This window comes from Phanerochaete carnosa, assembly GCF_000300595.1.
Source record: "Phanerochaete carnosa HHB-10118-sp unplaced genomic scaffold PHACAscaffold_2, whole genome shotgun sequence".
Taxonomy (NCBI): Eukaryota; Fungi; Basidiomycota; class Agaricomycetes; order Polyporales; family Phanerochaetaceae; genus Phanerochaete; species Phanerochaete carnosa.
Window position 1 is genome coordinate 1,701,583 of NW_006767629.1, and position 21,876 is coordinate 1,723,458.

Below are 21,876 nucleotides of genomic sequence, written 5' to 3' on the forward strand. Positions count from 1 at the left end.
ACGCAAGTAGCACTTTCCGCCATGATACGCCGCATAGCCAAAGTTCACGAAGATCGCTTTCGAGTGACCGATATGTAGGTATCCATTGGGCTCAGGAGGGAAACGCGTCCAGACCTGGCCGCCGGTAGCCGCCAAGTGCTGGTCGCGCAGGTGAGGGTGGATCTGGGGGTTCTCGCCGGGCTTGTGGAGACGTCCAAGGAAGCCTTCGGCAAACACGGACCTCGAAGTCGACACTGCAGACTCAGGAGCATCTGTGGTGGTGGTCTTCGGTGCTGCCTCCTTCTTAGGTTCCTATAGTAGTCACCAGGACAATTAAGATCCATTCTCCGTCTCATCACATAGGACACACCTTGCCCTTAGGCTTTGCAGCCTCCTTGGCGCCAAACTTCTCGGCGAAGGCTGCCTCCACAGCGTTCTTAAGTTCGAGGGGATTCGCCCACCGCAAGTCGGTGCTCTTTAATGTGCCAATGGTGGCTCCGAGCTTGTCCCATCCGGTCGCGGTACTCGAGGATATAAATTCCTTGACTTGGGTCGCGAGCTCTTCCGCAGTGATGCTGAAGCCTAAGGAAGGTCAACAATCTGACAAGGTTTTTTCTTGAAGGTCGCGTGATACGCACCTACACCACACTGCTTGTCAAAGTCGGCCTGATCGACTGGGACGGGGTGTGACTCGAGATACTTGGTAGCGGCTAGATAATACGAGCAAGGAGCTGAGCAGATGCATAACAACAGTTCCTAGCATCCTGTTACCTGAAACCTGGTCTGTGCTCTTCAGTCTTCCATCTAAGATTGCATCAACAGCATACCCTCGTTCGTCCTCGTCTAGCTTGTTCCCCTGAACGGCCAGAGCCGCGAGAAGGACGCCAGTCTTCTCATCGAGGTTCTTGCCAGCGAGCTGCTTTTTTCTTATGATATCCTTGAGTGTAGTTGCGCTCTTTGGGCTCTTGGCTGCTTCTGCGGCCTTGGACTGAGTGAGACCAATTGACTTGAAGAGCTCGACGAGTTCAGCGGTATCTGCCGACGCTGCCTTGGGGGGCATAGTATCTCAGAGATTCTAGGGTGCTCTAAGAGGGCGAAAGAGTCAAGAGGAAGAGTGCGAGGCGAGTTGGTAGTCCCAAGCTTGACTCGATCGATGCAGTAAATCTCGTCAAGGCGGACAAACATGCACAAACAACGCGCTTTACACAGACGTCACGGTGCTAGTAATGACCGGTCAACGGCAGGTTCAGAACGCTGATGAGGCTCCAGAGAAACTCTGCTACGGGTACATATGTGCGTCATATAAACTGTTTAAAAGCCTCGTGGAAAGGCACGAGATGGAGGTGGGAGCGCGATTATTGGGCGTGGACATTTGTGGACAACGCCAAAGGCCACGCGGAAGCAAGCCTTCACTGAAGAACATGATACGTAGAAAGATGCTCGTTCAAAAGGTCAGACGACCCTGCATCCCAGGACTATCGTGGTTGCTAAGTAGAGTCATGCTTCACTTCTCTTTCCTAGGCGTCGAAGCAACGCTGTTTAGAAGAAAACCGCCCACTTTACATGACGAAAGCAATAAATTGGCAAATGACAGACCCGTGCACCCAGCGGGGGAGGTCGCCCGGACAAAGCTGAGCGAGACGCCCGAGTCACCAAGGCTGTAGAGCTTGCATGCACAGCGTCCAGGGAAACTCTCTCAATGTGCCGCCGCTTTATCTGCCTTCCACGTCAGCGTTTTGATTCGCGTTGCTGGCTGGAGAGCTCAGAGCGGAAACCTCGAGGCGGCACACTGGAGGCACCCTCGGACGCCTGCGCCTGCGCCGCAACGAGTAGTGCTGCGCTGTGGTACCTGGACATGATATAATGAACAACCACGTATGTTATGCTATATCTTACGTGGCCGACTCGACGGAGGCAGGGTGCATAAAAGGTGGCTGAGGTAGGGAGGCGGTGTGAAGGAAATTGCTACGCTTAGTCAGCAGCGGAGTTACAAAGTTCGGAACGCAGACTCGCCTCACGCAACCGGGACCAAAGTCGACCTTGACACCACCCTCACCGTTCGCCACGTCGTCTTTGATCTCTACTCTTCGCAACAATGGGTGTGATGCTTTCTAAAGCCATGCAAGGAATGTTCGGCAAGAAGGAAATGCGTGCGTTGTCTCCATCGATGATAACAAATCCAGAACTTGCGTCGTGCTGACACTTTTTGGCAACGCATAGGTATACTGATGGTACGTCGTCCGATCCGCCATCGTAAGGCAAGTGGCTCAGAACACTGAACATCCTGCAGGTTGGCCTCGACGCCGCCGGTAAGACAACAATCCTGTACAAGCTCAAGCTGGGTGAGATCGTCACCACTATCCCCACTATCGGTCAGTTCTTCCGCCGTCTTTCACTTCACAGAAAAACTCATGCAGCGCGCGATGGCAGGTTTCAACGTTGAGACCGTCGAATACAGAAACATCTCCTTCACCGTCTGGGATGTCGGAGGCCAGGACAAGATTCGTCCTCTCTGGAGGCATTGTGCGTGACTCACCGTCTTTTATGAGCTCCTTGTCCGCTCATAGATCCCGAACAGACTACCAAAACACACAGGGCATTATTTATGTTGTCGACTCGAACGATCGGGAACGTGTGTCTGAGGCACGCGAGGAGCTGCAGCGGATGCTCAACGAGGACGAGCTCCGTGATGCCCTTCTCCTTGTGTTCGCCAACAAACAAGATCTGCCCAACGCGATGAATGCAGCGGAGATTACTGACAAGCTCGGTCTCCACGGCCTTCGGCAGAGGACATGGTTTATCCAGGTACGCTTCCCTTGGCTGTATGCGGATTTTTGGCGCCGACTCCGCTAACACGCGCGCCTTAGGCTGCCTGTGCAACCAGCGGTGACGGTCTGTACGAGGGTCTCGAGTGGCTCAGTACCAACATCAAGCGACGGACCTAGGCGTCTGAGTTCTTTGCAACATCACGGGTTCCTCATGAACGATGCCACGATTCCTAACGACAAGCAAGGAACCCTCTGCCCCTCGACCCTGCTGTGTAACACTGTTTCCTCGTTCATAATTTCCTATCTCCATCGGCTCGATTACCGTCTTCTGTCTGGGGCATCTAGTTCGTCAACCTTGTTACCTGTACGAAACGCGCCCCGGGAATGTCCCTTTAGCTTACGTGGAGTGCATGTGAGCGCGACGCATGTAATACATCCGCGACTGGGTATATATTCTCCAATGGATGATGTCCGTCGTTATGGAGTACATGCAGGCCGGCTATCGATGGATCAGCGCGTCTCGACTGGGTATATTTTCCCGATAGCCTCAACCTCCTTCCGCCTACGCTCGCCCCGTTCGCGCGTGGGCGCGTCCCGACTCTGTCCTCCGAAGCGCGCGAGCTTCTCGAGCATCGACTGCAGCCGCTTCGCCCGTATGACGGCATAGTTATTCTGGCGTATCGTCGGGTTGAGGAACTGCTGCACGTTGTTGTTCAACACGAGGGACTCGATCTGTCCGGGCGGTGGATGTGATCAGCGAACGGCTAAGCAACGCACACGGCAACTACGCCCGTGCACCAAAGCGGAGAGACGCACCGCACGCAGCTCCGCAAAGGCAGCCAGCAGCTGCGGCCGCCCCGCCTGCTTGAACTCGTCCTCGAGAAAGTCAACGTCGACGAGGATATTGTGGATCGCGTTCTCGTTCAGCATCGGAATGCTGCGTCCCGTTAGAAATTCCTGTCCCCATTCCGTTAGCATCCAACAGTAGTCTATCGAATGCGTCTGAATGCATACCATAAGACAGTCCGCGAGGTACTCGACCGCGCTCTTATACGCCTGATCCTTATACTCCTCCTTGATGACGAGCGTGTCGACGACGGTCGTGAGCCAGTTGATGAGCTCGTACAGGTACATGCTCGGGCTGCTGACACGGCTATTTGGCGTCCAGTCGTATTCGGACAGCCCAAAGAAGTCGTCAAGCTTGGACGTGATCGAGGCGTTCACGCGTGCGAGGGCGCGTAGGAGGGCGGAAGAAAACGCACTCGAGGCATTCACCCGGATGGTGCCCCCACGTTGCGATGACCTGAAAAACAGGCCTATCAGCTTGTAAGAAAGACTGGGCGCTCGTCCAAGCGATACCTGATAGTCGTCAGCGACCGCTCAAGCTCCGCACATGCTACCTCAAAGTGTTCCAGGTTGGTGATAATCTGGGCCAGTTGCGATAGATTTGAGGTCGCCTCAGCACGGCGAGCCATATTTTCGGCAATGTGCTTGGTGAGCAAGTTCTCCAGCGACTAGAAAACTAACAGTCACAGCTCGAGCTTTGTAGTAGGGTAAAACACTCACCTTGCTGAGCAAGTCGTCGATGTTACGGTGATGCTGCGAGACGCCTTCCAAAAATTGATAGAAATTATGGACAAAGTTACGGATCTGTATATAGACTGTGAGTCTTATTCGCAGATGTATATGGGAGGCGTACGTCTTGGCAGCACAAGTAGAATCCTGAAGACCACGGGAAATTGATGGGCAGCGGGCTCCTGTGAGTTCCCCAGTGTCATCACCAGCCCAGTAGAGTTATGCAGAACTTACTCGAGAAGCTGCTCGCGCTCAGAATTACCAAGCCAGACAGTGTCAAGTACACTGTCTCGATCCCGTTCATTCTCGATGAACATAGGAAGACAATCATCTTGCGATATGATCTATGAAACAAATTGAGCACATGCCAAACAGAAGTCTAAAGAACACTGACCGACTCGAAACGCTTCGCAAATTGCTTCTCAAGTAACGAGACGTAGCGCTCGAAGAGAACGATGATGAATGAGTGCAAACTTGCCGTGGAGTACGAATATGCCTACATCCCCAAGTTAGTACACGTCCAGCCCCATAAGCAGAGACCTGACCTCCAAAGTCATAACGAACGCGATGAGCCCTTCCTTGACTCTGAGATATGAGTCGGCTTCAGTCTCCCTGCTCAAAGCCCGGTCCGCTGCAGAGGATAGGCGTCCCAACAGTGCGTCCCAGAGCTCCTCAACGTCGCGTTCCGACCGGAAGGTGCCCGTGGTATTGAGGACATGTGTCTCGATGATGAAAAAACCAACAATTTCTTGCGTGACGGGGGATAACTGGGATAACGGAAGTGTGTCTTGGATAATCAAGTCTGATTGCGCCTGTATAGCATTATGAGTACTGGGTAAGGTCCGTTTTGCATCTCATTCCGTTGCAGGTCTGGGACCACTTTTCACGACCGCGCTCGAGCAGACATCTGCCTGACTATGGGTTGGGCCAGACGACTTACCTTCCGGTCAGCCTGGTACGACTTGCGGATTTCATCTAGCGCGTCTAGAGCGGTGTAGATGTGTATGCATTGGTACAGGGGTGTGAAGTCGACCTTCAGGCGGTCATTATCCAGGATATTGTCTAACATGTCATCTCAGCACGAGCACAAATCAAACGGCAAACGACAAAATGCATGGACATACGATCAATCTTTTCGTAGGTCACGCTTTCCACTGCACTGCCTACGCGATTAAGCTTTAGCATGGGGTCCTTCTCTCTTCGACTTCGCCACCTCCGTGTACGATTGTCCATGGCTTCTAGGGCGAGTTGACCAACCTCTGAGCTGATTTCTCGGATGTACAGCAACCATTGCTTCATAGTTGCCGTCACGGCATCCTTGATCTGACTACGCAACGAAGGCAGCGAGGAAAGTAAATGCTGGAAGAGCGGGGTCTGCGACAAGGAAGTCGGTGGCATGCTTTCAATGTCTTCGAGGGACTGAACATGGATGGCCATTCAATGCTACAGGGTAGACATACGGACAAAGCGGAACTACGGACCCTGAGGGCACTCCAGTACTTTCCCTCCTCGATCATCTCGCCTACGCGGTTCACAACGTCTAGGACACGAAGTGATGCCTGCAGTGTGTCTATGGCCTCGTCCAGGTTTGCTACGGTCTTCTTCGACTTTAGCAAAGCGCGCTTCTTCTCTACCACGCCCTGGCCAACTTGTGCCACGCTTTGGTCAAGCGAAGTGATAGTGTCCCGAAGGTTCGTCGTGTAAGATTTGATGGTAAAAAGCGTGGATACAGAGCCGATGAACTCTTGGTAATTGTCTGCACATATTTGCTCAATTTCTGCGTCCTTGGAGTCTATGAGCTGCTTGACCGCGCGGAGGTAGGCTTCCTGCTGGCGATTGGTATGTATCTGCTTGATGATGGGGCCGAGCTGCTCGAGGTTCTCCGATGTCGAGGAGGGGTCAAGGAGATGTATCTGCTGCAGCTGCTGCTCGACATTCTCCTGGGTAAACTGCTGCCTCCGTCGTGGTGGCATTGCACTTGGATGCGAAGCAGGATCAAGTAACGCCGAGATGATACCCGTGTGATCCGGCCAAGATCCGGCACTAGTCCGGCACAAGTGAACAAGCGCCCATGTCGCGCGCCGCGAGGTCGTCGGTCATCGAGGTCCGGGTTGAACAGACCGTCTCGCCGCTAATCCGGCCATCTAACTCTCCGCCTAAGACCTCAAAATGTCTCAAACGCACCATTTCGATGCAATGTAAGTCTGCACAGAATCATAGCTTCAGAGAACAAGCTAACAGGCCGTAGTCTATTCGACATGGACGGAACACTAGTGGATTCCACCGCAGGAGTGGTGGGTGCATGGGAGGTCTTCGCCCAGTCATACCCTGGGCTCGATGTCCACGATATTCTGAGCTGTACGTACAAATACTCGCATCACACCTTTATGCTGCTGACCGGCGGCATTAGCTTCTCATGGCGTACGAACTGTAGAGAACCTCCGCGTACATTGCAAGATTGAAGACCCCGATGAGCTCGAAGTATGTCCCGTATCTACAATTCTGAACACTGTGCCGATTCTGTAAGTACAGCGTGAAGCAGAGCGATTCGAAGAAGCCATCGTAACATCCGCTTTTAAGGACGGAAAGAGTGGTATCATCCGCCTTCCTGGCGTAGAAGAGATCATGAGCAACGTAAGTATCCGACACAATTTACTACGGATTAAGCTAATACTATCTGCATAGCTCCGCAACGGTGCGAGGTTTCCTAAGCCTGTTTGGGCTATTTGCACGTCCGCGACGCGGAAATACGCCAATGCCGCGCTGAAGGCTGCTGGCATTGAAGTGCCGGACGCTTTCGTCGTCGCGGAAGACGTCGAGAAGGGCAAGCCTGCGTGAGTGTCATGATCGACGTCGTTACCACAATCAGATTTATTTACTCAGCCCGTAGACCTGACCCTTACCTCCTCGGTGCTAAACGCTGCGGAGTCGACCCTTCGCTTTGCCTTGTCGTCGAAGACGCCCCTGCAGGGGTACGAAGCGGCAGCGCAGCCGGCTGTAAGACCCTTGGGCTTCTCACCTCTCATAGCAGAGAGCAAGTGGAGGCCGCGTCTCCCAGCTTCATTGTCAAGGACCTGTCAAGTGTGACAATGAAGATCGCTGAGAATGGCGGCGTCGATGTGACCATCAAGGCTAACTAATACTTCGGAGATTTTACGCTAATCCCCACGTCACTTTCGTCAATATTGGGTTTATTAGAATGCTTGTGCGCATGTGGAATTATCAGAATAGCAGGTAGAACTAGACGACGACACCGATAGAATGTAGATGGTTTAGTCAGGTATCCCCATACTACTCTTGCTTACGATATAGATCTATTGGTCGATGGAATCCTAGAATATCGACGCATTAGAGGAGGAAGCGATTTAGAATAACATACTATTGCTTACCCCCCTCGCCTGTCTCGCCACGATGCTCAACCTGCCCGAAGCCGACCTCTCGCAAGATCCTGGAAAAGTCGTCAGGCCGTATCTTCAAATCTTTAGCCGTTTCTTTCAACTTCTATACACGATGTTAGCAGGTTATGAGGCGCAAAGCAGCAGCTTCATACCGCGTCCATTCGTTTAGCCTTTCCATACGTATCCCACGGCTGTGGCTCGAGGACGAACACCCCACCGGGCTTGAGGGCAGTATAAACGCGCCGGAAGAACCGCATGAGACCGTCGTCTCCTCCATTGAGGTGTATCCATTTCGATACTGAAAATCTGCGCGGAAAGCACATGTTAGCACGAGTAAGCGAGATCCAAACTGTATATACTCAAGACTCACGCTACGATAACATCATACCCCTCAGTATCCTCCGCAATCTCTGCATTGACCCAGTCTGCGGCGCGAAACGTCACGTTATGGGGGAACTCGTCCAGCCTGGTGCTTTGTGGCGGTATCGATAGCGGCCCGAACATGTGCTCGCACGACACAGGGAAATAGTCCGGTTGCGGCGCCCTACTCGGCGACACTGCCCTCTTGCGCTTCTTGTTCGGGCTCTCTGTCCCGTTGTGCGGAGTGTTCTCAGATATGCTTGGTGGTGCCTGTTGGCTCCAGATGGCGCGTCTCCGCTTCCATGCTGTCCTGACGAGCGATTCGTCGATGTCGACACCGATAACTCTGCGAGCTCTCAACGACTGTGCTGGCTTTCCAGGTTTGCTCGGTGAGTACACCACATACATAACACTTAGCGATACATCATACCTATCTGGCATGTCACCAAGCCTTCGTTGCATCCCACGTCGAGAACCCGCTTGCCAACAAAGAGGTTTTTCGGGAGCAGGCCCAGCCTTCGATCTTCAGTAAATGGTCGTTTGGAGTAGTACCTACAATCACCTTAGAGTCGCGCATATCATGTAGAATATATTCGCACCCATGGTAGTTGCCGTAAATTGGCACCAAGCCACTTCGTTTGGACATGATGTTGGTAGTGGACTACTAAGCCTTGAACGCCAAGTTGAAGGGGGTCGGCGGGAGATGCCGCGCCACGAAGAGATCGGCTACTGCATGTGTGGGTGTACCTTTAGAATACCTTCAGGGCAGCAGGTCGATGGTAATAAAAGTTTTACGGTCTTGTTACCAAAGGGACAAGATCAGTCAGAGTATATGGCAGAACAGAGATGGTTTATTAAGTACTAGGGATGGACTATGCGCTCTGGATGGATACAAGTCAGCAATAAGACTGATGCTACAGTAAACCAAGCAGTGCCCGGGGCTGCTAGTACTTTAAGAAGATAGACGTGCGATGTAAGGTAGACGATAAAGAGCAGATGAAAACGTGCGTTTTTGAGAGTGAGAAACAGCTGGTGCGTTTAGTACTCGCCCTCCTCTTCAGCGTCGACCGAGTCCACGCCAACCTCCTCGTAGTCCTTCTCAAGGGCCGCAAGGTCTTCGCGAGCCTCGGAGAACTCGCCCTCCTCCATGCCCTCGCCAACGTACCAGTGAACGAAAGCACGCTTGGAATACATGAGGTCGAACTTGAAGTCTGCGGGACTCATCAGCGAGAGGCGGCACTAAAAGACGAAGCTTCACTTACCAAGTCGGCTCCAAGCACTGGCAATGGCGGTGGTGCTGTAGCAGAGTTTTTTGTTAGCTTTCCTACAGTGGACATAAGTCCTGGCATACGTACTTGGACAGCATGCACAAGCTGCGGGAAGTTCTGGCAAGGTCACCTCCAGGAACGTTGGCGGAAGCCTCATTACAGATGCCAAGCTATGCAATAATTGTAAATCAGCCGCGTAACAGGATACACGCGAGTCAGACAAACAGACCTTGAAGCCTGTGGGGCACCAGTCGACGAACTGGATGGTTTTCCTGGTCTTAATGGAAGCGATGGCAGCCTGCACCTCCTTGGGCGCGACGTCGCCGCGGTAGAGCAAGCAGCATGCCATGTACTTGCCTTCGCGAGGATCGCACTTGACCATCTGCGTGCCAGGCTCAAAGCACGAAAGCGTCATCTCAGCGACAGAATTCTGCTCATGCGAAACTTTCTCGGAGGAGAGGAGAGGAGAGAATGTGGCGAGGGGGAAGTGGATACGGGGGAAAGGAACCAAGTTAGTCTGGAACTCGTTTAGATCGACGTTTAAGGAGCCGTCGAAGCGGAGGGAAGCGGTAACGGAGGAGACAACCTGCGCAATAAGGCGATTGAGGTTGGAGTAACTTGGCTGAGAGACACCGAGACGCTGCTTGCAGATATCGAAAATAGCTTCATTATCGACCTGTGCCGCAAAACGTGAGTCATGGTCGGGAAAACAGTGAGCGCCCTGGATAAGCGCACCATAAACGAGCAGTCCGAGTGTTCCAGAGTTGTGTGAGTGGTGAGAACAGTGTTGTATGGCTCAACGACAGAGCTCGAGAGCTGTGGGGCAGGATATACGCAAAACTCGAGCTTCGACTTCTTGCCATAGTCCATAGACAGCCTCTCCAACAGGAGCGCGCCGAAGCCAGAGCCGGTTCCACCACCTAACGAATGGAAGACGAAGAAGCCCTGGAGGCCTGTGCAGTTGTCTGCCAAGCGGCGCAACTTGTCCATGGCCGGGTCAATGAGCTCCTTACCGACCGTGTAGTGTCCACGGGCATCTGTAGAGCACGTGTCGCTAGTCAGCAATGGAGAGTTCGACACGAACGGCACGCACAGTTGTTCGCGGCGTCCTCCTTCCCGCTAATCATGAACTCGGGGTGAAAAAGCTGCCTATATGCGCCAGTCTTGACGTCGTCGATCGCACCAGGCTCGAGGTCTACGTAGAGTGACCGCGGAACAAACTTGCCCGAGTTCGTCTCTGAGAAGAAGGTCGAGAACCCAGTGTCGTTGTGCGACTGGGCACCCTCGACGAGTCGGCCATCAGGCTGTGACACGTCCTGACATGAGACGTCTGGCGTGCGATAAAAACGACGAGCACGTACGCTGAGCCCATGTTCTAGGGTATAGAGCTCCCAGCAGGCGTTACCAATTTGGACACCAGCCTGCCCGACATGGATGGAGATGACTTCGCGCATTACCGAGTATTATGCAAATATGGGGTATTTGGAGTTGGCGCGGGGATGGCTGTTGTCTCTCAGGAGGATTTTGAGCGGGAGTCGTCCGTGAGGACGTCGTGACGCGACGGGCGCCTTGAGGATATTATTTGTCATATCATAATCTTTCTCCGGGGCCGCCACATAACTCACATGACCGTTGTTCACACTTCTACATCTCCGTGCAGGAAACATACATCCTCACTATACTGATGATATGATTTATAGAGAATATGCCCGCAGAAAGGAAACATGTAGAATACCGAGGATGCGTAAAATTTCATGAGACAACGTAACAGAATTAGAGGGTGCAGGAAGTAGAGGACCCCGTGAACGGCGATGCAAAGTGTGAAGTATTCCGAGTAACGAAACAGAGAAGAAACCACCTAGTACTCGCCAGCCTCCTCGGCATCCGCAGAGTCAATGCCGACCTCCTCGTAGTCCTTCTCGAGGGCGGCAAGATCCTCACGAGCCTCGGAGAATTCACCCTCCTCCATACCCTCACCGACGTACCAGTGGACGAAGGCACGCTTAGAGTAGAGGAGATCGAACTTGTGATCGAGCCTGCTCCAAGCGGACGAGATGGCAGTGGTGTTGGAGAGCATGCAAAGGCTGCGAGTGACCTTGGCAAGGTCACCACCCGGAATGTGAGCTGGTGGCTCGTTGCAGATACCAAGCTTGAAGCCAGTTGGACACCAGTCGACGAATTGAATGGTGCGCTTAGTCTTAATAATCGCAACAGCGGCGTTAACGTCCTTGGGAACGACATCACCGCGGTACAGGAGAGCACACGCCACTGCAGAATGCACTTAGCTCGTGTCTGATACAAGAACACACCAGGTACTTACTGTACTTGCCCTCACGAGGATCGCACTTGACCATCTGGTTGCCAGTCTCGAAGCAGGAGAAGGTCATGTCAGCAACCGAATTCTGCTCGTGATGCGCCTTCTCGGCAGAGACGATGGGAGCAAAGGTGGCGAGAGGGAAGTGAATACGAGGGAAAGGCACCAAGTTGGTCTGGAACTCGTTCAGGTCGACGTTCAAGGAGCCATCGAAACGGAGCGAGGCCGTGATCGAAGAGACAACCTGAGCGATGAGACGGTTCAGGTTGGTGAAGCCCGGCGAGGTGATACCAAGACGCTTCTTGCAAATATCGTAGATGGCCTCGTTGTCGACCTAAGAGTCGCGCATCTATCAGTCACTTAACCTGGGCTAAATTACTAATGCGCGCACCATGAATGAGCAGTCAGAGTGCTCGAGGGTGGTGTGGGTGGTGAGAACGGAGTTGTAGGGTTCAACAACGGAGTTGGCCATTGTTGGCGCGGGGTACACAGAGAACTCCAGCTTGGACTTCTTGCCGTAGTCGGTCGAGAGGCGCTCGAGAACGAGGGCACCAAAACCAGAGCCGGTTCCACCGCCGAAGGAGTGGAAGACGAAGAAGCCCTGAAGACCATTGCAGTTGTCCGCAAGGCGGCGGACCTTGTCCATCACAGTGTCAATCATCTCCTTGCCCACAGTGTAATGACCGCGGGCGTCTGTTCGATATTTAGTACAGTTGACTTCGTGGCATCCAAAGCGATCACGTACAGTTGCTCGCAGCATCCTCCTTGCCAGTAATGAGAGTCTCGGGGTGGAAGAGACTCCTGTAACTCCCGGACCGAATCTCATCGATGACATTGGGTTCGAGATCGACGTAAAGCGAGCGAGGGACGTGCTTGCCCGACGAGGTCTCAGAGAAGAAAGTGCTGAAGCCGTCGTCGTGGGCGGAGGGAGAGCCCTCAACAAGACGTCCGTCCGGCTATTGAGGGATTTAGACGCAAATTCCGGGTGCAGACGCGTCAATACTTACACTGAGACCGTGCTCGACGGTGTAGAGTTCCCCTGCGAATCGTAAGATCATTAGTGATGGCTGATAACACACTGGATGGCAGTATTGTCACTGCACGCGCAGATGACGCGTCGGGATAGTAGCCACGTAGGTCTGCGACGCCTTGAAGACGTCGCGCAAGAAACCGAACTTACAGCAAGCGTTACCGATCTGGACACCAGCCTGACCGACGTGGATTGAGATAACTTCACGCATTTCTACCTAGCGAGACCGATAACTGCGGGTTCGAGGGCTTTCAGGGTTGTGCACGTCGTGTACAGTGTCTGAACTACTTACGGAGGGTATGGGTGGGTGATGGAAAAGGTCGACAAAGACACGCACCACGTTGAGAGGGCAAGGGTTAAGAAAGGGAAACACGTTGGCGCTTATCAGTTAAATTCCCACGGTTCAACCTCCGAAGGTGAAGTGACCGTCACGCCCACTCACTTAATTATCCTCGTCACAGCGGGATAGGCTGCCTGCTGGCAATCTACAGTCCTAGTCTACATATACATCGAGATGAAAATAATAGTCCGTGTGTAACAGGAAAAAAAAGATGTTCTAGTCAACAGCAAGCCCGAGTATTCACGAACTTCTCGTCAACCTCTCACTCGCGGTGCTCGCTCGTCTGTGTCGGCTGACGGGATGGCTAGTGTGCTCCGCAGCGGACTTGAGGTCGGGCATCGACCTCCGCCGCGCCCTCGCAGACTTAGCAGAGCTCTTGCGCATGAAGAGCCTAGGGCACAGTTCAGCCTGAGCTCAAAAAACTGCACAATCGATCAGCTCACGTAATGATGTTCTGCCACATGCGAAGACCGTGCATGGGATGGATATTGCTGTCTGTCTGCTGCTCAGAGGCGGACTGTTTCGGAGGCTTCGTCGGGCTGTCTTCATGGTCAAAGGCCGCGCGAATGGTGTCTGCCGTCGAGCGCTTCGGTACGTTCTTATGTGTCGCCGGGGCTGTGTAGTAGATACATTTCTTTGCAAGCGCAATAGACTCCCCCTAATCAATGAATGACATGAGTACGTGCATCCATAAGTAGCGAAGCACCTACGTTGTCCCGCCTTCCCGCAATGGCACTCGAAGCTGGCCGCTCGTCTTCCGCGTCGAACGGCCCGTAGCGTCTGTCCTGAACAATCTCTCCGTTCGTGGACAGCATCGACTCATTTGAGGCTGTTGAGGCCCGCCGACGTCTAGATTCTGAATGGCTCTGATGATCATTGGCGAGCTCGAGGCCTTGACTGCGCGACTTCTCCAAGAGCATGGCGTACTTCTTCTCGTAGTGCTCCCTTTGCTGGATAGCCTGCACAGCCGCCTTGTGATAACGATGGTCCCAGAGCTCCTGCCCGGTGAGCCACCGTTTGACGGGTTCCTCTTTGATGATGCCAATAAGCCTGGCGGGGATGTTCAAAGCTTGGATATCCTCCTCGGGTTCCATAGGTCGCACTTGACCAAAGATGTCCACGCGCTCACGAAGCATAACAACACCTAAAATATCCTTCGGGTGCGGGATAAGACACCAGCCATCCTCCCACAGATCATAGCTCATTCGCTGCATTACCTCGTTCGTGGGCCTAGTTGCCTCGCCATCCGTAGCCTTCTCCCTGGTCTGTACCTTGACGCTGCCGTTCAGAGTCTTCTGGGTGTCTTGGCTCGTTTCGCTTTCATTCTTCTTAGTTTTGTTCTCCTGATTCGAGTCCTCATTGGTCTTTACCGCAGCACTCTGCGCCTGCACCTCTTTCTTCGCCATCTCCTCGTTCTCCCTGTACAACTGAACGTCCGTCCGACTGACAGGCGAGTCAACAGGCGCAAGTGCAGTACCATGCCCGCGCTTGAAGAAACTGAAGAAGTTGGACCCGGATGAGTGGCGGCGTGAACGTTGTGACTTGAAGTTTCGGGAGCGCTCCTCGTCTTCGGCTGCAGAATCTGCAATGTCTGCAGGCGGGAGATGGAACTCGGGGAACGGATTCCTCTCGAGGTGTGCGGCGTCATGGGTTGTGACATGTTTGACAAATTCGGCGATGGAACGGTATGCATACTTTGCCTGTGAGTACATGCGTCAGAATCAGTGGAGAACGAGATCATGAATCAACGTACACTGTCCGTAAAGGTGAATACAGTCAGGACATGACACATTCCTGGCAAATAGTCAACACGTGAATAGTGAGGCCACGACAATCTACGCACCATCAAAAACTTGGAGGTGGACCCTCGTCGGCTTGGTAAACTTCTCAACATTCTCCTGCTGCCTGACAGCATCCCTGAGGACACCTTTACGGGTCGGGTACTTGGACGGATTCGCAGCTTTATGCGCAAGGTACACGATCTCGTCTCGCAGGACCTCCCCGTCCCCAGCAATAATATACAGAGGACAAAGGTTGCCAAGAGATCCTTGGAGCACCGGAGATACAAGCGGGTGTGTTAGCTGCCTGAATTAAATTGTGTTAGAGAGGACGAAGGCGCAGGCGACAGGAGGCCTTACTCGTTCATTGCATACAACTGGATCTGCGACCGCAGCTCTAAAGGCTGCTCATTCGGGTCCTCCATGAGCACCTTCGGCGGCTTCGGCTCCCAGAACGACAGGGCCTCATCGTATCGAGGGTCATCTTCTTTGATACCATTCGAGTCCGTCGATGGAAATCGGACACTGCCCTTGGGCAAGTTGTCTTTCTCGTCATTGTCTGAGGGGTTTCCCTGCTGGGACATGCTGTTCTTCTTGTCATTCGTTGGGTGCTCGGGGAGAGATGACATATTCTTCTCGTCCACGCCATCGCTATGCATCTCAGCTTGGCTTTTAACCTCGGACTCTTCAAGATCGCCAGAACGGGCAGGGCGACCTTCCTCTGCACTCTGTTCCGTCTGCTGCTCGGCCTGTTCAACTACTCTTTCCGGACTTGGCCGAAGTGTGTCGGCGTGTCCTGGTCCCGGTGGAGGATTAGTCTTGCTCGGGACGACGCGAGGCTCGCCGTTCGGAGGAAGGGGATCGACGGGCCAGATTGACGAAGGCTTGTAGATGAAGCCATATGGTGGGGTGATGTCCTGTTTGGAAGGAGAGATTAGCTGACGAACAGCTGAACGCGCTTTTGTGAACCGACCGTGGCAGTGTTCTTCATGACGCTAGGAAAACTATGTGTCAGGTCCACCCAAGGACTGATGAGGACGGCTCCAGCCGGCTGCTCGCAACCCATATCGCGTAGAACCGTGAGAGCCACGAGACATAAACCCCCACCCGCAGAGTCGCCTGCTATGACGATCTTCGATGGCGGAACCGGTTTGTGCAGCGCGCCAGCCGGCGGTTCCGTAAGATAGAACCCTGAGATCGCTATCAGTATGTCCTCTAAATGACACTGCGGATACTTACATGCTGCCAAGACGTCTTGTAAAGGACATGGCCATGGATATTGAGGCGCTTTCCTGTAGTTAACTGCAAAGCACCTGCCGTTGATCTTACGAGCTTGTGGAGACTGATGTCAGCGGTGGTATGTGCAGCGTCTATGTACGTGAATTCACCATAGCGAATAATCTGGTATCTATGCGTATCTTTACAAGCATGTGAGTATGGAAACTACGAAAGGCGAGTACTCTTACTGATTGAGCCCCAGGAGTATCCACCTAGTAAACCCTGATCAGCATCATGTAGACGTCCAGAGACGCGTGAAGCTTACCTCCATGGACGTAGAGCTTGTGAAATAGGTCAGTTACATAATTGGTCGCATCGCATATATGCATAGCATACCATAACAGTTTCAAGATGGTCCATCCGGATAATGTTCGTCTCTTCAGTGGTGTATTTCTTGTCCGTCTTCTCGGTATGGGGACCAAGGTATTCCTTCTCGGTGACCCATTCGGCATCGAGGCCGTCAAGGCCGCGGACCTGCCACCACTTTGAGCCACCAACGACATGCTTCAGGTCCTCCGGGCCGAACCAGTCGATGAGCAGGTCCGCCGCGCGGTTGCAGCACGACAGCGGTATGAGTACGGGGGAGACTGCCGCCCAATAGGGTGCAATCACATGCGTGTTCGTGCTGTGATACGTGAGGCTGCATACGGGGACCCGAGCCGCAGGAGAACACGCACAATTCTTGCAGAGACTCGATGGTGTTCTCGGTGCCCATCTGAATAAAGGCTTTGACGATGTGGAAGGCCCTGGTCGGAACATTCATAAGCGATGAACGCTGACCAGAATGTGCGTAGGCTCACTCATCGAAAAAGACGTCGTCCGTCGCAACAGCACGCTCATCGCCGTTGTGGAACTTGCGACCTCTTGACTGTACATGACGGAAGAAGGTCTTGAAGACCACTGCGGGGAAATCATCAGCAACAACCCTGTGTGCAATCAGCCAAGGTGCCGCACCTGGAGTGATATAGAATGCTGCAGATGTCGTGCTAACGGTCATGTCTAAAGGCGAAAAAGAGAGTGTGCTGGGTTATGTAGGGACTAGCTGAGGGTAAGATTGATTAACCAGAGGCTAAAGGTCGACCTTGGACGCGCTGGCCTGGTTGGCCTGATTGAAGGTTGCTGGCGGCCTCGAGTGAGATAGGCTCTGAGCTGGCTGGGGAAATGAACGCCTACGCCAGGCAGTGGAGGTTTGTCCAGGGACTCCCATCTTTGGTGTCATCGCGCGAGTAGCTCCACGCCAAATCCGACAGGACGGCTGCTGTTCAGTCCTTTCGAGAGGCGCCGCGCCAGTCGCCTGGCTCCGGCCACTAGAGTCGACCTTAAGCTAAAAAAAAAGTAGCATATATATATAACGACGGTACAAGACTAAACCATCAAGAAAAATACATGAGCCCTATACTACAGCAAAAAGTAGGGATTAAGGGGAGACTAGTAAGGTTAATAAGCTCTCCAAGACGATAACTCGCACGAGTCTAACGACCACCGATAATTATTACAAGACCTATAACCTTGGTCGATATTGCCCCTCCATGCACGACTGTGTGTCGTCAATCGCAGCATCGGGAACACTTTTGTAGAGCGCGCGGCGCGTTAATGGCCGTGGTTTTGAAGTTTGTTGCGCCATTTCCTGTAAATGCCCTCGTTCTCATGAGGATTGTATTGGCACAGTTCAAACAAGACGAGCTGCTCCTGTAAAATCAAGTTAAAATTTGCGATTTTGTTCAGACGGGGTGATGTACACACCTGGAAACCTGGCAAGATCCAGACTTGCTCTCGGGCTGGGTGTTCAAAAGCATGATTCAGTCAATCAGTACACAGGATAAAGGGTGCTTGCACCAACCCTGCCGAACCATCTCAATAGCCCTGGTTACACCGACGCGCTGCGAGAACATGACTGGCAAAAAAGGTAAGCAAGAGTCTGAAGGGCAGGATTGACGGAAAAGACTTGCGGTATGCAGCAACGACCGCAGCGCTGCGTGAGATACCCTGCACGCAATGTACAAGGCACACCCCTCCCCGCGTCATAGCTTCATGGATGAAGCGACACGCCGTAGGCAACCATATGAGCAGGTCCGCGTAATCGACATCTTCGACTGGGATCCGCAGGTGTTTGTAGCCAGACGCGGGGTTTTCCGCAGGAATGGGCTCGGCCCCGACAGACACGATATGGGTCACACGGCGTTCCGTGAGGATCCTCGAAGACTTTGCGGCGTCAATCCTGGTGCAATCGGAACAAGTTAGAACAGAACGTCGAGAAGAAGCATTGAGCCGCGGCGACAAGGAAACTTACGTTCCGAGGAACAACCGGCCTTCAATGATGGTGTTTATGTTCCTCCAGGTGGCCATGTCTGTCTGTTTGTCTGTCTGGGGTTCGAGTGCGCCGCCGTCGACGCCTCCATCCTGCTCAAACCCCTCGGGGTTTTGTAGAGGGGCCCTCCGTCGGCGGCTCAGATATTTCTCCGTGGGCAAACGTCGTCGACGAGCGGAGTCATCGTCGACCGAGCCGTGTGGTGGTCCACTGTGGCAGAAGCAGCGTACCGAGGCGGTGAACGAGCACACAGCCAGATAGAGTTTGCAGGGAAGAAGCTGAGTCTCGCGTGGCGGTCACGCGAGATAGACGCCACTTTGACGACGTCACAGATCAAATCGTGCGCCGGACGCAGATCAAAAGTCTAAAGCTGTACCGAGCTCAGACCAGCTAAGCGCTTAGCGCGCACGGACGCAACTTCCACCGATGCTGGGTAGGCATGTACCAGCGTGAATCACGCAGAAAAAAGACAAAATGCACTCACAGCATCATGTCCAGCCGCCAGTAAGAATGCTACGATTGCCTTGGCTCGATTACTTGGTTGAGCAGGAGTCCCGTTTTCGCGGCATACTGCGCGTGACCCGCAGACAGAATCTGCCATCCGAACATACTTGCACTCGATCAGTAACCATGAGATACTCTTCGGGATCTCCGATAGTCTGAAGCTTCGTGCCCGAACTCCGTCGTCTTCGTTCGGAGCGCTTCCATCTGGGCGACTACCGCATGGAACTGGGTACGCTATGGCTGTACACTGTTTCACTTCCTCGTGTGCTAACACGTCCAATCTTCAAGGCACAGGTAACTCCTTTTGCTAAGGGTCAGCTACCATGCTTGTGTGGTGCAGGCTTCCACCGTCGTGTGGAGTCATCGAGCAGACGGCACTGCACCGCAACTAAGAACTATTGTTCAGCTAGCTCAGCATGCATACCTTGCAATATACTTCTGACCCTGACATTGCCGTTCAGTGCAGACACAGAGTAAGCCATAAATTTTCCATGCAAGGGGGGAAGTGCCGTATGTCCGTCGAGGGGTACATGGCGGTGCGAGTGAAAGAATGCTATCGGACCGTGCGAGGGCGCTTACCGGTTATTACTGCCAGAGGTAGTTTGTTTACCGGATCCGGAAGCGGACCCGAACGTCCGTGCTGCAATAGCACTGCCCTAACTCGAGGGTCGTCGTCGTGGTTGTCATCTCGGTACACGGTGTTAAAGTTATCATCATTAAGCCTGTTATGGTAGACGTATTCGTAGCTACGACATATGTGCGATGCTCGTGATCGGAGTATTATACAGTGAATATGATATTTAAAATCAGCCATTATTCGTTGATATAATGCCGAGAGAAGAGGTCGTTCTGTATCCAGATAACCTGTGGAGGGTTTGTATCAGACGAGACGCAGCTAGCGGAAGATGCGGCGCTTGCCTTCGTGATGGCAGCAACAGCCTCTATTTTAGTGGACATAGTTGCTGTTCGGTCGGGCAGCTGCAGAATAGCGCTTTGAAGCAGTGTTTGGACCAGTCCCAGTGCCAGGGCGCAGTCACGGTCTGAGACAGAGTCATTCCCCTGCTGCCGGCAGCGCACATGAAATTGCGGACTTACAAGGCACGTTGAGCGGGGCGATGCCCATGGTTCTCTGGTGCCTAGTACAGGGAAGGACGGATCAGCAACCGCAGCGGCACGCTAGCGCGAAATGACTGCTCACTTGAATGGTGACACACCGGTGTGCATAATGCCGACTTTGTCCATGTACGCCCACGTCTTGCCATTGGTATAGTCCGAAGTCAACACCTTTCTTGCCCATACTTTCATAAAGACCTTTTGTGGTAGGAATGAATGGACGCGTGCCACCGGCGAACAGAGGAGTCATACCTTGCGGAACTGGATCTGAGCGCTGTCAAGCGTCAGATCTTCCAGCTTTGCAGGTAATGGTCCTTCGAAGCCCTGCAATGGAGCGGGCACATAAGTCTTCCGGGTATCAAGCATCAAGGGATCAAAGCATGTATCACTGGCCTGATTCCGAGCCATGAAAACCTTCTTCGTGATATCAAACTCGAAGAGCTTCGAATAAAGATCGTCAACCAATCCAGGGATGACATCGTTGACAGCCGGAGCTATCTGCCTAATGACTTCTGCGTCGTGTGCCGTAAAGTTGAGGAAGTCGGTGAGGTACGCGACGCGGTCCTCAAGTGATGTCTTCAGGAGCACAGGGTCTACTTCCTGCGTGAAGATGACAGAGCATTTTGGGGACTCCGCATTATGCGACGTCGGATCCGTCGATGACTCGTGCGAGGAATGCGTGGAGGGTGTCCCTGCGCGGAAAGACGAGCTGTCGTCGCCTATCGCTACGACCCGGCCAGATTGTGGATAGATCGCGTGACCATGCATCGAGGAGTACTCCATTGGGCAGGCAAATGTGTTAAGAGAGGTGCGCAACAAGTAGATAGAGGTAGTGAGAGCTGTGCAGATACCGTGTGGGGTGGGGACGCTCAGGAGTTTAGCTCCTGGTCTTTATCGACGCTGGAATTGGTAGGCGCGCTCGGCACGGTAGGAACAAGCAGGGAGCTTCTGCGGGAGGCATCACGAAATCTGGGCAGGCAGTTACCAGATGAACATCTGTGACTAAGCTACGCAACATAAATCGAGAACGGCAGCTCACCTCAGTAGAGCGAGCTAGCGGTCTAGAGGGTCGCGAGAGCTTATCTGGAGTGGTCGAGACTGCCGTATTTACGAATTTCGCCCCCTTAGGAAAGTTGGGTCACAGGGGTCACAACTACTGCGGCGCAAAGGTGCAAAGCCAGGATTCGAGAAGGGCCAACTCATCCATACATGAGCAACTGACAACGTTGCACCTGGCGCCAGAGATGACGAGAGAAGTAGAAAGCAAACGGAAGGCTTGCGCGAGCGCTCAACGTTGCAACGCCGGCACGTCCCGGCAGCTGTCCCGGCTCGTCCTGGCAACGGATGAATCGATGAGGGCGGAGGAGAGCGGAGAGGTCAAAATTCTAGGCAGCGATCATGCAGGCAGATCGAGGGGCACGATTCCACGCGATCAGGCACGGGTTGATGCGACGAAACCGTCGGGGGCGGACCTTGCGCCCGCTGTTGCCACAACGCGACTCGGACTGACTCGGAGTCCTCAGTACAGCTACGTGCCCGCTCCCCGCGCGATACAGCCCGTGTTCTGCCATTCTCCGTCTATCTCTCAGCCCGGCACCATCGATGACCAAAGGACATTGAAGCTCCACGCTATCAATATCCCATGGTAGGCAGGATTACCCCAATCTTTGCAAGCTAAGCATGAGCATTTTACGCAGCAGAAAGCTGCACTGTTACAGCGTGGTATGTACTGCCATCATGAGCACGAGATGTCATTTAATAGATATCCACGCGTTCAAGATGAAAGCTAAACCACCCGTGACTTAGGCCGGCAGCTCAGACAATGCATGAAAAGGAAACGAAGCCTACAAAGCGATGCTCGCC

General features: G+C 53.3%; 8 protein-coding genes across 8 annotated transcripts; all 8 read right to left on the reverse strand.

The window, feature by feature from the left end:
• Nucleotides 1-604: 604 nt before the first annotated feature.
• Nucleotides 605-1,300, reverse strand: PHACADRAFT_249551 (uncharacterized protein). The gene has a single exon (XM_007391748.1). It carries the CDS (start codon nt 1,037-1,039, stop codon nt 635-637), a length of 405 nt encoding a protein of 134 aa, XP_007391810.1. The 5' UTR covers nt 1,040-1,300; the 3' UTR covers nt 605-634.
• Nucleotides 1,301-2,382: 1,082 nt separating this feature from the next.
• On the reverse strand, nt 2,383-6,299 carry PHACADRAFT_136668 (uncharacterized protein). The gene is made up of 12 exons (XM_007391749.1): nt 5,804-6,299; nt 5,447-5,741; nt 5,263-5,384; nt 4,868-5,134; nt 4,717-4,818; nt 4,557-4,666; nt 4,447-4,504; nt 4,314-4,397; nt 4,107-4,261; nt 3,762-4,050; nt 3,564-3,704; nt 2,383-3,479 (listed from the first exon to the last, which is right to left on the reverse strand). The coding sequence occupies exons 1-12, from the start codon at nt 6,293-6,295 to the stop codon at nt 3,258-3,260; spliced, it is 2,337 nt and encodes a 778-aa protein (XP_007391811.1). The 5' UTR covers nt 6,296-6,299; the 3' UTR covers nt 2,383-3,257.
• A 903-nt stretch (nt 6,300-7,202) lies between these two features.
• PHACADRAFT_136674 (uncharacterized protein) lies at nt 7,203-8,743 on the reverse strand. Its single transcript, XM_007391750.1, has 5 exons — nt 8,680-8,743; nt 8,511-8,632; nt 8,091-8,448; nt 7,873-8,026; nt 7,203-7,823 (listed from the first exon to the last, which is right to left on the reverse strand). Exons 1-5 carry the CDS (start codon nt 8,724-8,726, stop codon nt 7,701-7,703), a joined length of 804 nt encoding a protein of 267 aa, XP_007391812.1. The 5' UTR covers nt 8,727-8,743; the 3' UTR covers nt 7,203-7,700.
• A 172-nt stretch (nt 8,744-8,915) lies between these two features.
• On the reverse strand, nt 8,916-10,847 carry PHACADRAFT_249557 (uncharacterized protein). Its single transcript, XM_007391751.1, has 7 exons — nt 10,710-10,847; nt 10,442-10,652; nt 10,084-10,385; nt 9,578-10,024; nt 9,436-9,518; nt 9,343-9,377; nt 8,916-9,291 (listed from the first exon to the last, which is right to left on the reverse strand). Exons 1-7 carry the CDS (start codon nt 10,800-10,802, stop codon nt 9,119-9,121), a joined length of 1,344 nt encoding a protein of 447 aa, XP_007391813.1. The 5' UTR covers nt 10,803-10,847; the 3' UTR covers nt 8,916-9,118.
• A 187-nt stretch (nt 10,848-11,034) lies between these two features.
• On the reverse strand, nt 11,035-13,020 carry PHACADRAFT_249560 (uncharacterized protein). Its single transcript, XM_007391752.1, has 7 exons — nt 12,985-13,020; nt 12,843-12,925; nt 12,670-12,701; nt 12,408-12,618; nt 12,054-12,355; nt 11,669-11,996; nt 11,035-11,616 (listed from the first exon to the last, which is right to left on the reverse strand). Exons 2-7 carry the CDS (start codon nt 12,901-12,903, stop codon nt 11,207-11,209), a joined length of 1,344 nt encoding a protein of 447 aa, XP_007391814.1. The 5' UTR covers nt 12,904-12,925; nt 12,985-13,020; the 3' UTR covers nt 11,035-11,206.
• A 451-nt stretch (nt 13,021-13,471) lies between these two features.
• On the reverse strand, nt 13,472-17,085 carry PHACADRAFT_87660 (uncharacterized protein; the record flags this gene model as incomplete). Its single annotated transcript, XM_007391753.1, has 17 exons — nt 13,472-13,690; nt 13,743-14,186; nt 14,250-14,425; nt 14,567-14,732; nt 14,786-14,826; nt 14,876-15,117; nt 15,171-15,442; nt 15,488-15,727; nt 15,784-16,001; nt 16,050-16,142; nt 16,199-16,228; nt 16,277-16,300; nt 16,354-16,369; nt 16,425-16,713; nt 16,766-16,834; nt 16,889-16,988; nt 17,043-17,085. The coding sequence occupies 17 exons, from the start codon at nt 17,083-17,085 to the stop codon at nt 13,472-13,474; spliced, it is 2,682 nt and encodes an 893-aa protein (XP_007391815.1).
• A 330-nt stretch (nt 17,086-17,415) lies between these two features.
• PHACADRAFT_136686 (uncharacterized protein) lies at nt 17,416-19,453 on the reverse strand. The gene is made up of 5 exons (XM_007391754.1): nt 18,379-19,453; nt 18,038-18,306; nt 17,929-17,982; nt 17,832-17,866; nt 17,416-17,777 (listed from the first exon to the last, which is right to left on the reverse strand). Exons 1-5 carry the CDS (start codon nt 18,432-18,434, stop codon nt 17,679-17,681), a joined length of 513 nt encoding a protein of 170 aa, XP_007391816.1. The 5' UTR covers nt 18,435-19,453; the 3' UTR covers nt 17,416-17,678.
• A 144-nt stretch (nt 19,454-19,597) lies between these two features.
• On the reverse strand, nt 19,598-20,858 carry PHACADRAFT_249564 (uncharacterized protein). Its single transcript, XM_007391755.1, has 6 exons — nt 20,407-20,858; nt 20,266-20,337; nt 20,099-20,211; nt 19,996-20,036; nt 19,819-19,940; nt 19,598-19,764 (listed from the first exon to the last, which is right to left on the reverse strand). The coding sequence occupies exons 1-6, from the start codon at nt 20,794-20,796 to the stop codon at nt 19,714-19,716; spliced, it is 789 nt and encodes a 262-aa protein (XP_007391817.1). The 5' UTR covers nt 20,797-20,858; the 3' UTR covers nt 19,598-19,713.
• Between the last annotated feature and the right edge of the window lie 1,018 nt (nt 20,859-21,876).

Bases quoted from the DNA above. Each gene is read 5' to 3' on its own strand.
- PHACADRAFT_249551 (XM_007391748.1), bottom strand. From the start codon at position 1,039: ATGCCCCCCAAGGCAGCGTCGGCAGATACCGCTGAACTCGTCGAGCTC.
- PHACADRAFT_136668 (XM_007391749.1), bottom strand. From the start codon at position 6,295: ATGCCACCACGACGGAGGCAGCAGTTTACCCAGGAGAATGTCGAGCAG. The intron at 4,819-4,867 runs GTCAGGTCTCTG...TTGGGGATGTAG, and splicing joins CGTTCGTTATGACTTTGGAG to GCATATTCGTACTCCACGGC. The intron at 4,262-4,313 runs GTGAGTGTTTTA...TTAGTTTTCTAG, and splicing joins TCGACGACTTGCTCAGCAAG to TCGCTGGAGAACTTGCTCAC.
- PHACADRAFT_136674 (XM_007391750.1), bottom strand. From the start codon at position 8,726: ATGTCCAAACGAAGTGGCTTGGTGCCAATTTACGGCAACTACCATGG. The intron at 8,027-8,090 runs GTGAGTCTTGAG...CTTTCCGCGCAG, and splicing joins GGGTATGATGTTATCGTAGC to ATTTTCAGTATCGAAATGGA. The intron at 7,824-7,872 runs GTATGAAGCTGC...CATCGTGTATAG, and splicing joins AGGCTAAACGAATGGACGCG to AAGTTGAAAGAAACGGCTAA.
- PHACADRAFT_249557 (XM_007391751.1), bottom strand. From the start codon at position 10,802: ATGCGCGAAGTCATCTCCATCCATGTCGGGCAGGCTGGTGTCCAAATT. The intron at 10,653-10,709 runs GTACGTGCTCGT...GACGTGTCACAG, and splicing joins CCCTAGAACATGGGCTCAGC to CCTGATGGCCGACTCGTCGA. The intron at 10,386-10,441 runs GTGCGTGCCGTT...CGTGCTCTACAG, and splicing joins GGAGGACGCCGCGAACAACT to ATGCCCGTGGACACTACACG.
- PHACADRAFT_249560 (XM_007391752.1), bottom strand. From the start codon at position 12,903: ATGCGTGAAGTTATCTCAATCCACGTCGGTCAGGCTGGTGTCCAGATC. The intron at 12,356-12,407 runs GTACGTGATCGC...AATATCGAACAG, and splicing joins GGAGGATGCTGCGAGCAACT to ACGCCCGCGGTCATTACACT. The intron at 11,617-11,668 runs GTAAGTACCTGG...TGCATTCTGCAG, and splicing joins TCCTCGTGAGGGCAAGTACA to TGGCGTGTGCTCTCCTGTAC.
- PHACADRAFT_136686 (XM_007391754.1), bottom strand. From the start codon at position 18,434: ATGGCCACCTGGAGGAACATAAACACCATCATTGAAGGCCGGTTGTTC. The intron at 17,983-18,037 runs GCAAGTCTTTTC...CTTTTTTGCCAG, and splicing joins TGCGGTCGTTGCTGCATACC to TCATGTTCTCGCAGCGCGTC. The intron at 17,867-17,928 runs GTTGGTGCAAGC...TTGAACACCCAG, and splicing joins TATTGAGATGGTTCGGCAGG to CCCGAGAGCAAGTCTGGATC.
- PHACADRAFT_249564 (XM_007391755.1), bottom strand. From the start codon at position 20,796: ATGGAGTACTCCTCGATGCATGGTCACGCGATCTATCCACAATCTGGC. The intron at 20,212-20,265 runs GTATGACTCCTC...CTACCACAAAAG, and splicing joins CTCAGATCCAGTTCCGCAAG to GTCTTTATGAAAGTATGGGC. The intron at 19,765-19,818 runs GCAAGCGCCGCA...AACCCTCCACAG, and splicing joins CTGTTGCTGCCATCACGAAG to GTTATCTGGATACAGAACGA.